Consider the following 13195-nt stretch of genomic DNA (forward strand, 5'->3'; position numbering starts at 1 on the left):
CGCCGGTGGTCCTGTCTCCTCCCCTTTCCCTCCGTGGATTGCTTCCCGCAGAGCGGCAGCGACTTGGGCCTCCCCGTGCAATTGTTCAACCATTAGCTGCATGGGACGATATATTTTCGCAAGTCGCCGAGCTTCCTTTGAACCTACTTGCACACCATCCCACAGTTCCTTTCCTAATCGCTCCCAGGACTCGAGCTTATATACCTGAGGAGCTTCCTCCATGAGCCCTCTCCGTCTACAGAACAGCAGTAAGTCAGTTAAATCGGCCTTTGAGATCACCGTCTCAGTCTTTCGAGCGAGTTTAACAAACTTTCTATAGTTGCGCGCTCCATTGCTGATGCAGCAATACCCATCCTGCTTCCTGACTCACCGGTCAGCCGTGGCCACGATCCGCCTTTCTTCGGGTGCCCAGCTACTTCTCCGCTGGCTGCAGGATCCTCGTGTTTCCAGCTCCACTCTACCCAGTATCACGTCGGGGTCACCAGATGCCGAGACACACCATTGTGAGACGGAATGAACGACACTTCAATGTGAAGCAGGTTCGATTCGCTTTACTATTGTCTCCTACGTAGCTTTATACAATTCCAACATCTGTACACGCGGACACGCGCTAAACAACAGCACTCCCATTGGTTGGGCCATAGTGTCCATGCATAACTAGCTTGCAGCTCACTGGTGTTCTTCTCGATGCTCTGTTGCTGGGCCTCCCGGACGCTTATCTGGTTGTGGCTGGCTTAGTTCATTAAAAGTTCCTAACAAGCGTTATCTTCTCCTCCGGGTGACCTTGAATCCTATCACTTCAGTTTCTCATATTCTTGCAAAACGACCAAGGCCCCAACACCTGGCAGCTTTTGTGGCTGGGCTGAGAAACAGGGTCTGTGCTGTTTTCCTGCCAATAGAAATGCTGGAGTTGTGCATTAGTGGCAGCATGGAGTTAGGAGATGGAAGAAGCACAGAGCCCCATTTGGAGTGAGGCTGCAGAGGGCATGCCAAGGGAAGTGTGAAGCTGTGCCAGGAGTCATGCCTGGCAGCTTTTGTGGTTGGAGTGAGAAACAGGATTGTTCTTGTTTTCCTTACTAAAGAAGTTGCGGAGTTGCGCATTAGTTATGCTGTGGAGTTAGGAGATGGAGGAAGCATAGATCCCCATTTGGAGTTAGGCTGCAAAGAGCATGGCAAGGGAAGTTTGAAGCATTCCCAAAACTCATGCTGGGCACACTTTGTGGTCCGGGTGAGAACCGGGCTGCTTGGGCATCCGATGCCCTTGGAAGGCAGCAGGGAACGTTGGCAGTGCTGGAAGGGGGACGGGATGTGTGTGGGAGCTGGGGTAGTGGTTGCTCTCTGGTAGTGACCTCCCTCTCCCTGCCACAACTCCCTGCCGCGGGTTGTACGGTGCCTGCACCAGAACACCAAGGACGTCAGGGAGTCGTCGGCGTGGGTCACCTTGAACAGGACCCTTTGCCTGCTGGCCCGCTCCTACCCTGACAAGGTGACCGTGAGCCTGCTGTGCTGCTCCCCGCTCTGCAACAGGTACAGGGCTCGTCAGCCTCCAGAGCTCATGGCACATGGGCAGAAGGGCCCAAAGGTGCAGAGCCAGGACCTTGGGGGCTGCCAGCATGGAGGGGTGGCTGGGGGCAGCGCCTGCAGGGCCTACCCAGGCTGCAGCCGTGCCCGAGGAGGGCCCTGACCCAGCCCTCCGGGTCTGCAGCGCTGCCAGCACCATGTGGAAGGTGCTCATGGAGGAGCCCCGCGTTGCGGCAGACGTGCTGGAAAACCTGCTGAGCTGGATGGAGAAGTGGCCCCTGCAGGAGCTGTCCGGCTGGGAGGCGGAAAACGCCGGCAGCCTTCCCCTGGCTGTGAGTTGTGGGATGAGGCCTCACTCTGCCCCAGGCTGCCAGTTGCCCCCCTGGGCCCTCTGCTCTGCAGGGACCTCCCCGGGCCCATGGACGCAACATGCCCAGTGCCAGCCCTCCACGCACCAGCACAAAGCGCTGAAAAGAGCTGCTTGGGCCTCTCTGAGCACCAACACCCAGGCTGGCCATGTTCAGGAGATCACCGTCCTACCCTGTCCCCCAGTCCCATTTCCTGAGGCCCAAGGCTGTGCTGAGCCTCTCCCCTGGGTCTGCGGCACTGCGACAGGCCCTGCTCAGCGCTGAGGTGTCTCTGCTTGTTTTCCGCAGGCAATGAGAGCCCTGTGTGCCATCGTGCAGGAGCCCGTCTGCCCGCAGGCGGTGGAGGCGGAATTCTGCCCGCTCTTCTTGGCGCTGCTCCTTCAGCTGTTCTCCGCAGCCGAGTTCACCCGCCAGGAAACCCATCCCCTGCAGCGCGAAAGCCAGCGGGATGAGTCCCACGCCAGCAGCCACGTCAGGTGCTCCATCCCGCTCGCCCCGTCTGTGCCTTGGGCCCGGAGACAGGGCCAGGCTGCCGCTGTGACCTGGGCTTTGCTCGCATGCAGGTGCGCCGTGGAGGCCATGCAAGGTCTCCTCCGCTGTGGTGGCTATCGGGACGTGGCACAGGCTGTCGAGCAAAGCGGCGGCTGGGAGCTCTTGCTGCAGGCAGAGTCATCTCAGAGGGGACTCGTTGTGCTGGCCAGGTACAGCCCTTTACGCCCAGCTCTCCCCCAGTACCTCGGCCTCGGTTTCGGGGTCACAAATGTCCTTCCTTGGGATGGAGGGGAACTCCAGCTCTCCAAGAAGGGCACTGCAGTCACAGTGCTTGTGGCAGGGAGTAACACAGCCAAATGGCCATGGGAGCTCCCTGCCCCATTGCAGCGTTGAGAGCTGCTGGGGGAGCAGTTGGTGTTGGGAGTGCTGGGAGCGGATGCCTTGAAAGAGGGCTCCCCTCCCAAAGCCCTGGAGTGCCCTCCCCTGGGGCCTGGGCTCCTATCACAGAGAGCCCTGGGGACACGCTGGCTGTGGTCACGCTGTGCCGAGCACTGCCCATGCCTGCCTTGTCCTGCACTGGGAAATAGCTGAGGGGGCTGAGCCATTTCAGAGCAGGTTTGCCTGCTCGGCTGAGGACCAACAGCACCTTCTTCCTCCTGCCAGAGTGATGAGGGGCACGTGCAGACCCCTGTGCTGCTGGATCTCCAGACAGCTACTCAGGCTGCTGAAGAGCCCAGAGGACCAGCTCCATCACCTGCCCACCATGGCTTTCCATGTTGAGGTGGACCTCATGGCGAACGGAGGGATGGGAGCTGCTCCCCAGTCTCCGCTGCCCTTCCTCTGCCCCGAGTCTTTCAAGGCAGCCCCTTGGCTGTGCTGCACAAGGACAACGGCTCCGGTGCCCTCGGGAAGGGCTCCTGGCCTGGAGGCAGCAGCCTTCCCCCACGGAGAGGCCCTGGCATGCCCAGGAGCCCTTGGACAGGGCTGCCCTGCCCTGCAGCCCTCATGGGGAATCAGCGCCCAGAGCCCTTGTGGGCCTGCCCTGGCTTCACATGAGGCACTTGTGTCTTCCACACAGAGGAGGAAAATGTGGGGCCTGACTAAAGACATCGTGGAGTGCCTGCAGGACCATCGAAGTGATGTGCGCGTGGAGAGCCTGGTGTTGCTGCAAAACTTCTTCAGCCACCCGGGTCAGAAGATCTCCTATCCCTTTGTCCCATGGCTGGCAGAGAAGCTTCTCCCACACTTTGAGGATGTAAGGCTGGAGGGAGAGCTGGAGACTCTCCTGGCGGGTGTGGGGCCCTGTTCGCGTGGCTATGAGTGCTGTGTGTCCCTCTGCACGTGTGCCCATGGGCAGGTGGATTTGCAGCTCCCACCAAAGGCCCTGCTGCCTGTCAGGTCTTCTGCCCTCTGCTCGTCAGCCCATTCCCTGTGCTGCCCTTGGAGTCCTGGGCTGTGGACTAGATCCCTGGCCCCACTTCTGCCTCAGCTGCTCTGTCTCCTGCTTGACTCCCTGCGCTGCTTGTCCTGGCCTGGGCAGAGATGAGCTACGAGGCAGGAGCAGGCTGGAGAGCAAGGCAGAGGCCGTGCCCCAGGGCTGTCCCTCCCTGTGGGCCTCTTCTGCACGGGGGCCCTGATGGAGCCCTAGAAATTCCTGGCAGAGGGAGAGGGAGCCAGAGCCCAGGGAACCTTGTCCCGCTGCTGCCGACGACCCTCCCTCTCCAGGCTGCATCCGCAGAGGTTGTCCCCAGCTCGTCCCTATGGAGGGCTGGGGAAAGTCGCACCTGGAGAGAAGGAGGCCTCACAAAGGCAAAGCCTCCTGTCATGACCAGTTCCTGGGATCCCTGCTGAGGCCTCCCCTCCTCTCCTCCCTCTCTGCAGGAGGACAGCACAGTTCAAGAGCTCTCTGTCCTCCTGTTCAAAGACCTGCTGGCCGCCACGACCGGCATCAGGAAAGAGGGCATGAAAGAGCTGGTGCACAGGAGCCTGGTCCCGCTCTTCCTCCACATGAGCGAGCAGATCCAGAGCGTGGCCCAGGTACGGGGAAGGCCCTTGGGGAAGCAGTGCTGACATCGCTTGGGCGGGCCTGAGCACTAAGGCACGGGCTGCGGACAAGTGTGCCCTGGAAGACATGTCAGCGTGAGGGCCGATGTCCCGTGTCCCCAGGAACGGGCAGGAGCTGCCCTTGCCTTCAGTGAGGGGCAGAGCTGGTCCCAAGCAGCATGTTCCTGTTACGGCCTGGGAAAGACTCCGAGGCCTGCCCACATGAGGGGGATACAGGGTGTCTTGTCCTGGCCGTGGTGGCATCTCGCCCTCTCTGCAGCTCTGCAGGCCTCTCAGGAAGCCCTCGCCGGTGCTGCTCACCTGCTGCAGTGGGAGAAGCTCAAGGAACTGGCCAGAAGTGGGGAGACCTGGAAGATCGGGGAGCACCTGGTGAGCACAAGGCCCGAGTCCCTGGGCCCAGGCTGGGGAGAGGGGGCAGAGCTGGCTCCCCAGGAGGGCTTCTTGCCAAGCCATGGCCTTGTGCTGTCTCCAGGTGCGCAAGGACAAAAGCAGAGTGGAGCACTACCTTGAGCACAGCCTGCGCTACCTGCAGGACACGGAGGCGTGTGTGCGGGCGGGAGGCCGCCGTGAGGTTCCTTGGTGAGCCACGAGGCCAGGGCCACCCCTGGGCACACGGAGGGGCTGCGAGGAGGCTCTCGAGGCCCTCGCTGCCTGCCTGCATCCTCCACGCTGGGGCCGTGCTGGGGCCAGCCTTGCCCAGGGGGAGGAGGACACGTGGCCAGGCTGCCAAGGCCAGCGGGAGCTGCGCTGCCAGGGCCGTGCCGGGGACTACGGGGGGTGACGGGCGGTGTTTGCCTAGGGCTCATCGGGCAGCAAGGGAGGCAGAAGGAGGAGAAGGTGCAGGAGATCTGCAAGGGTGAGTGCGAGCAGCGCAGCGCCAGCTGGCCCTGCCAGGGGGGAAGGAGGAGTCTGGAAGGGAGCCCCAATTCCCTGCCCTGCCACAGGCGACCAAGGCCCCGTCTGCTGTGTTGGGCCAGGAAGGGGCTTTGGGGGTCACCTGGGGCATTCCTGACCAGCAACCTGCAGCAGATCCCTGATCCCTCGTGCTCCCTCCTCACTGTGGGAAGAACTGGGTGGGACCAGCCCTGTTCTGGGGGGATTCCTGGGTTCTCTGCAAATACGGGAGTCTCTTATCTGCTCTGTTCCTTTCTACCTCAGCCCTCCAGCCTCTGCAAAATGACGCTGAACCCGCAGTCCGCAGCCTGGCAGCACAGACCATCCTGCTCCTGACAACACCAAGGCAAAGGTCCTGCTTCGGAGCGCTCGGTCGCTGGCTCTGGCGAGTGTGGGAGAGGTGTCACCCTCCTGCCAGGAGGTGACTCTGCTGGGCAGAGCTGGCCCCAAAGTGCCAACGCCACAGTGCTGCACACCCAAGGCCTGCAAGTGCTCTGCATCCCCGCTGGCAACTCCTGCAGCAAAAGGACAGCTCCACAACTCAAGTGCCTCCTGTTCCCTGATTGTGCCACCACTTCAGCCCTTTGTAGAGCCTTCTTCAGCAGTAAAGCCCTTCCTCTTCCTCCAGATTGAGTGCTGGGTTTATTTTATTGTTTTCTTTTTCTTTTCTTCTTTTTGGAGGACAGAAGGGTGGGAGGGGAAACTCCTTCCCTGCAGGAACCAGCATTTTCCTGTGTGCGGCCGAGTGCCCTCTTCCTCCAGTAACCCCAGACAGTGCAGAGCAGACTGGCACCCTCTGCGTTTGCTGTAGAGCACCACTTGCTCTGCTAGATCCAAAAACACAAGGGAAAGAGGGAAAAAAGCTGTAGACTCCCCTGCCCTCTCCAGTCAGCCCAGGGCCAGAGCAAGCACCTGCTGTCCTCAGGGTTTGCGTCTTCTCCTGGGGAAGGGCAGGGTGGGCAATGGCAGGCACCTCTATTTCTATCCCCAGCACCTACCCGGTGCTGTCCCTGGAGCCACACAGGTTTTGTGCGGAGCACTTGGCCCTCAGGGGAGGAACAGGGGCAGGGCAGAGCAGGAAGGTCCTGCAGGGAGGCTCGACCCTCCCTTAAATGTCCCACTACCCCCTGGGGCACAAGGGGACCTTTCACCATCTGACCTCCATCTCAATGCTGGTGAGGAGAAAAGAGGTCTTGTCAGACACTGCTGGGAAAACTAATTCTCTCTTCTGCCACCCACTGCACAAGGAAGGTCACAGGGCTTGCCTGGAGCCAAGACGCTCTGTTGAGGCCTGTTTGTTTGTTTCTTTGCTTCTTAATGAGTTTTTTTTGTTGTTGTTGTTTGGGCTTTTTTTTAGAATTTAACGACCCCTCTGGTGTAAGTGCTGTTCCTCAGTGTGTTCTGGTGTGTGTGAGCGCTGTTGCTCAAAGCTGAACACAGTATTCAAGGTGTGGCCTCATCAGCGCCTGCTTATGAGTAACACAGAAAAAGCAGAGTTGCTGAATGCCTTCTTTGCTTCCGAGTGTACCAAGGGCAGCCCTTTAGAGTCCCAGGCCCCAGGTAGGTGAGGGGAGAGCGGTGGATGTCGTCTATCTCGACTTCACCAAGGTTTTTGACACCATCTCTCACAACATCCTCCTGGGCAAGCTCCAGAAGTGTGGGATAGATGAGTGCACAGGGAGGTGGATTAGGAACTGGCTGGATGGCAGAGCTCAGAGAGTGGTGATCAGCGGTGCCGAGTCTAGTTGGAGGCCTGTAGCTAGCGGGGTCCCCCAGGGGTCAGTCCTTGGTCCAGTCCTGTTCAATTTATTCATCAATGACCTGGATGAAGGCACAGAGTGCTCCCGCAGCAAGTTTGCTGATGATACCAAACTGGGAGGAGTAGCTGATACCCCAGGGGGCTGCACTGCCATCCAGAGGGACCTGGACAGACTGGACAACTGGGTGGTGAAAAACCCCATGCAATTCAACAAGGCCAAGTGCAAGGTCCTGCACCTGGGGAGAAATAACCCCAGACACCAGTATAGGCTGGGGAACCGCCTGCCACCACCACAACTTTACTAGGTTGGGATGGTTCTTTTCCATCAAAATGCCGCGCCGGGGGTCCTCGTCCGCTGGCGGGGCCTCGTCCCCTTTCCTTATCCTCGTGCTTTTGGCTGTTTTTCGGCCGTTTTTCGCCGCCGCTTCTCCGCTCGCGGCTGCGCCGGGGGCGCCTCATGGCGGAAGGGCTCTGCGCGGGGGCGGGGATTGCGGCTCCTCCCCACTGTGCAAGCGTCCTCTCGGTAGCCGCGGGCGGGGCGGGGGAGGGAGTGAGTCCTCCCGGGGTGGGGGGGCGTGCGCGCATGCGCTTTGCGCCCCTCCCCTCCACGCCGGGGGCGGAACCGCGAGGCACCGGGAGGCGGTGGCCCCGCCCCGCGGTCGCCACGGACACCCCGGAGGGGGTCGCGCAACGGCCTTTATTGTCGCCCTGGAAACACGGGCAGGGTGGAGGGGACAGGGGGACCGGGGCGGATTTGGGGCGGACAGAAAAAGAAGAAGGAAAATAATAAAAAGCATAAAAAGAGGAAGAATAATAATTATAAAAATAAATATAAAAATAAAAATAATGAAGAAGAAGAAGAAATAAAATAATAATAATAATAATCCCCACCGGCCGTGGGGATGATTTTTGGGCCTGAGCTGACTGGGAAAGAACACACGACACTTAAGCTACGACACAGGAATGGAGATTGAAACCAAAAGTATACAAAGAAGACGAAAAAGAACAACAAGAATACAAATCAGAACAATCTCCTTAACGATAACAAGAACATAAGCAACAAAAACCACTACTCTAAAAATTGAGAAAGAAACATTTCCATACCAGGTTCATGACGGCGTCTCCTGGCCCAGCGCTTGCTGGCAGCAGCCAGGGTGAAGGGGCCCGTGGCCTGCAAGGGCCAAGGAGCCGTTGGCATTCGCAGCCCCGAGAGCAGGGCTCTCTGCGCAAGGAGTCTCCGCGCGTCTCCGTGCGCGGGAGCGGTGGGGCCCGCAGCAGGCAGTGCCGGGCCTGCCCGCAGGAGCCTCCTTCCCCCCGGCAGCCCCTTTGGCAGCCAGGCAGGGGGGAGCCCAGGGCCAAGCGGAGCAGAGAAAAGGGCAAGGGCAGCGGTGCGAGCGCCAAGGGGCGCGCAGCGGCTTTGGGGCCTCCCCTGGGAGGCGTCGCGCAGGCTGCCCTGCAGCCCCGCAGCTCCCCTGCATCTTGTGGGCACCACGGGTGGCCCCTGGTGCTGCGCGGCCCTGCTGCTCACCTGGCCTTGCTACTCGGTGGCCAGCGCTGGGACTACTGGTCCACGGAGCCCTGGGAAGCATCCGTGTTCCCGTGGCGATAACTGCCCCTCTGGGATGTTCCACTGCTCCGTGGGGGGAGGAGGGCAGCGGCAGGGGCCAGGGGGGCACCGGGAGGAAGGTTCTGCATGTGCTGGACTCCCCTTGGCACTGCTGAGCCTGGTGGCAGAGAGCAGTGCGTGGCCTTGGGCTTGCTGGGTGTCAAGGAGGGCTCCTCACGCAGCCCCATGGCGCTGCTGGTGGCTGCCTGCCCAGAGGCCGGGCTGCACTTGGGGCTCTGCTTCCAGCCCTGCAAGCAGCCTTGAACGCGTTGATCTTTCTTCCCTGCTCCCCTCCTGCCCTTACAGCCCCATGGACTGGAGGAAGTTTTGTTTTCCACGGCTGAGACGTGTTCCTTTGTAGCGCAGTTGTGCCCCGGGGCCAGGTGTGCATGTCCTCAGCAGAGCCCTTGTGAGTTGGCGGTGGCCTGGGAGCCCCTGGTGCTGCTGGGCTCCTTCTCTTGTCCTGCCGCGCACCTTGCAGGGGCCGTGTGCTGTGGCTGAGAGCAGCCTTGGTGCGGCTCCTGCACTGCTGGCCCTGCCACGGCTTCCTAGGGCTGCAGAGGGCAGAGCAGGCACAAATGTGCCCTCAGCAGCAGCAGGGACCTGGCAGCTCTGGCCAGCACTGGGCCACAATGGTCATTTGCTAAAAGAGGTGAATTCCCAGCCTTAGGGTAAGACGGGAATGCCAAGGGCTGACGAAGCAGGAGATCTCCCTGGTGCCGTCAGGTGTTTCCCTTGCGCAGAGGAAATCCCTCCAAAAGCAAACAGCGGAACATCTGCCACCAAAGTGCTGTAGCCCAGAGGAGCATCTTGGTGCTGGCCAAGCTTGCTTGCTGGCATGCCGCAGTGCCCCTGCGAGGCAGAGCACAGCTGCTGGGAAGGGGCTGGCGCCAGAGGTGCGCGGAGGGCTCTGGGTGGCTCCCAAGCAGCCGCAGGGCTGGTGGCGCGGGGAATTGGTGGCAGGCATTTGTCTGCTGCCCTGGGAATGCTGGAGGGGAAGTGCGAAGCAGAGCAGTGTTCCCTGCAGGGAGGCACGAGCAGAGGTCTGGGCAGCGAGCTCAGCCCCGTGGCTGTGAGGGCAAGTGCTGGGAGCCCCCTTGCCTGCGTGCACGATGCCTGCAGAGCCCAGGCGTGCGCAGTGCCCCTGGCGGCAGGAAAGGCGCTGGGAAGCCCTTGCCCCTCGCAGGCTGCTTGCAGAGAAGCTGCAGCTCGTCTGCCTCGCGACTGGGGCACAAGGGCCCTTGCCAGCAAGGCCTTTATTCTGTGCCCAGCTGGCCGTTCCCACACCGTTGTGCCAGGTCCGACGAATACCCGCACCATTGTTCCAGGTCCCTGTTCAGGCGCCAGATGTTGGGAGCCAAGCCGGATTACAAGACGTGGACTCAATATGAGTTTAGATCTTGCTCCGTTTATTAGCTGAAGTGCGCGTATATTTATTCCTACAAGCATCTGAGGGATTTCTGGACTAGCTATGATTGGTTGCTAGGGGGGTTGCTAGGTCCCGGCCGCATAGGCTCTTCTCAGCTCTGCAAAGTTGTTTACCCAAAACGGCTCGCTACTCATTCCCAGATAGCTCCCCATTCCCAGCCGGCCAAGGACAATTCGCTAACACTCCCCAGTACATTATCAGCAAGGCGCAGGTGGTGCAGATCCTCAGCACAGTGCAGATTCTCAGCACAGCATTTCTCTACAGACATTCAGTTCTTGACAGTGAGATTTTCCACACCATATGGACTTTAATGCAGCCCTGTGGGGCCTTCGTGCGGAACCCGGGCTTCTGTGAACACCAGGCTGGGGAGTGCCCTACAGGTGGCCCCCCAGGGCCTCCGTGTGCACGGGGTCGGGAGGGTGCTACGGGCTTTCATGAGGCCTCTGTGCGCACAGGGCCAGGTGGACCCTAGGGGTCTTTGTGCCTCTCCCCAGGCCTCTGTGAGCACAGGGAAGGGAGGGCACCTTGGGTCTTTGTGCGACCTCCTGGGACCTCAGTGTGCACGGGGATGGGGAGCCCCACAGACCTGGGCCTTCGTGTGGCCCACTGGGGCCTCTGTGCACATGGTGTGTGGGAGCCCTACGAGACTTCACGTGGGCCTCTGTGCCCACGGTGCATGGGGGCTCTATGTGCCTTCGTGCAGCCTCCTGGGTCCTCCATGTGCATTGGGCTGGGGGGGCCATAGGAGTCTTCATGTGGCCCCCTCCAAGGCCTCCATGCACAAAGGACGGGGGGGACCAACAGGCCTTTGGGTGACCACCTAGGTTTTCCATGCACACAGGGCCGGGGAGGTGCCCTTTGTGTGGCGCTCTGCAGATTTTGTGTTAATGGGGCCTGGTGGGGGCTATGGGCCTTCGTGCTGCCCCCCAAGGCCTCTGTGCGAAAGGGGCTGGGGGCCCTACACTCCTTTGTGCGTCCCCCCGCCCGGGGCCTCTATGTGCATGGGGCTGGAGGCTCCAATGCGGCCCCCTTGGGCATTTGTGCGGACCTCAGGGGCCTCTGTGAACACAAGGCCGGGGGGGCCCTACAGGCCTTCGGGCAGCTCTTCGGGGACTCTGTGTGCATGGGGTGGAGGGTCCCTACATTCCTTTGTTCGCCCCCCGCCCCCAGGACCTCCGTGTGCACGGGCCAGGGGTGTCCTGCAAGTCTTCGGGCGGTCTCCTGGGGCCTCTGTGCACATGGGGCCCGGTCATCCTTTGGGCCTTTGTGTGGCCCACCCCGAGTCCTCCACGTGCATGGGGCTGGGCGAGTCATATGAGCCTTCATGTGGCCCCATGCGAACAGTGTGTGCATGGGGCCAGGGAGTCCTATGGGACTTTGGGCATCCCCTCGGGGCCTCTGTGTGCACCGGGCCACGGGAGTGCTACAGGCCTTCATGGAGACTCCTGGAGGTTTGTGTCATCTCTTGTTCCTCAGTGCCTGATGGGGCAGTGCTAGGCTCATGGCTGGTCAGGGAGGTTGTGATCTCTCTTGTGCCTCAGTGCGTAATAGGCCAATGGTGGACACCCTGATGGTGTCCACCTGGGGATATCACTTGTACCTGAGATGTGATAGACCAATGCTAGGTTCATGGTTGCTGATTGGAATTGGGACATCCCTTGTGTCTCAATGACTTATAGTGTAGTGCTAGGCTCATAGTTGGTTAGAGTTGTCACAGTTGTGACATCACTTGTGTCTCCGTGATTGATAGGCCAAAGCTGCACTGGAGATGCTGATGGCGATTTTGAGGTCATTTCTGCCTGAGAGGTTGATATGACCAAAATAGACATATAGGTTTTGTTTGTGGTTGTGACATCATTTGTGTCTCAGTGCATTATAAGCCACTGCTGGACATGCTGTTGATGTTTGGGATGGTGAGGGCCCTTGTTCTTGAGGCCCTGAAAGGCCAGTGATGGTCTCACAGCAACTCCAAGGTATTGCAACATCACTTGTGCCTCAGTGCCTGATAGGGCATGTTAGATTCATGCTAGCTCTTGTTGGTTGTGATATCACTTGTGGCTGAATTTTTGACTGCACCTGGGTGGCCAGGTGATGGTGTTACTGATTCTGAGGTCACTTGTGCCTGAGAGGCTGCTAGGCTAGTAGTAGACTCCTGGCTGCTCTTGGCGGTTGTGACATTACTTGTGCCTCAGAGCATGATGGCCACTGCTGGACAGGCTCCTGCTGTTTGCAGTGGTGAGGTCACTTTCGCCTGAGGCCCTTATAGGTCAATACAAGGCTCATGGTTGCTCCTGGGGGTCGTTATACTTCTTGTTCCTCAGTACCTTATATGGCCTTGCTAGGCTTATGGTTAGTCTTTGTGGTTGTGACATCACTTGTGCCTCAGTGGCTGATAGGCACATGTTGGACAGGTGATGGTATTGGAGTTTGTGAGGTGACTTGTGCCTGAGAGGCTGCTAGGTCCATACAAGTCTCTCAGCTGCTTTTGTTGGTTGTGACATCACTTTTGCCTCTTTGTGTGTTAGGCAAGGTGATGGACATGGATTCATATAGTTTATTGTGACATCACTTGTGCCTGAGAGGCTGATAGGGCAGTACTAGGCTCATGGCTGCTCTTGGGGGTTGTGCCCTCACTTAGGCCTCAGTGTCTGATAAGGCAGTGCTAGACTCATGGCTGGGCTTGTTGGTTGTGATATGACTTGTGTTTGAGTTGCTGATAGGCAGGTGATGGTGTTGCTCACTGTGAGGCGACTTCTTCCTGAGAGTCTCCTCTGACACTGCAAGTCCCCTAGGTATCCTTGTGGTTGCGATATTGCTTTTACCTCAGTGCATTAAAGACTTATGGTGGACATGGGGTTGATAATGGTGACTGGAGGGTCACTTACGCCTGAGAGGTAGAGAGGCCAATAGTAGGTTCATGGCTGTTTTTGGTAGTTTTGATATCACTTGTGCCTTAGTGCATGATAAGCCACTGATAAGACAAGCTGTTGAAGTTTGGGATGGTGAGGTCCCTTGTTCTTGAGGCCCTGAAAGGCCAGTGATGGTCTCACGGCTACTCCAAT

At 59.3% G+C, this 13195-nt stretch overlaps 1 protein-coding gene across 1 annotated transcript; it reads left to right on the forward strand.

Annotated features, from left to right (window-relative positions):
* The first annotated feature begins 1378 nt into the window (after nucleotides 1-1378).
* Nucleotides 1379-5764, forward strand: LOC148595893 (maestro heat-like repeat-containing protein family member 7). The gene is given in 12 exon segments (XM_088539819.1): nucleotides 1379-1527; nucleotides 1706-1853; nucleotides 2178-2365; nucleotides 2453-2590; nucleotides 3090-3240; nucleotides 3460-3636; nucleotides 4263-4418; nucleotides 4713-4814; nucleotides 4918-4995; nucleotides 4997-5024; nucleotides 5245-5301; nucleotides 5604-5764. Coding segments are annotated over 11 exon segments (1371 nt in total). The 5' UTR covers nucleotides 1379-1527; nucleotides 1706-1718.
* The last annotated feature ends 7431 nt before the right edge of the window (nucleotides 5765-13195 follow it).

This window comes from Tinamus guttatus, unplaced genomic scaffold (assembly GCF_059628265.1).
Source record: "Tinamus guttatus ecotype Peru unplaced genomic scaffold, ASM5962826v1 Tinamus_guttatus_pri_ptg000049l, whole genome shotgun sequence".
Lineage (NCBI taxonomy): Eukaryota > Metazoa > Chordata > Aves > Tinamiformes > Tinamidae > Tinamus > Tinamus guttatus.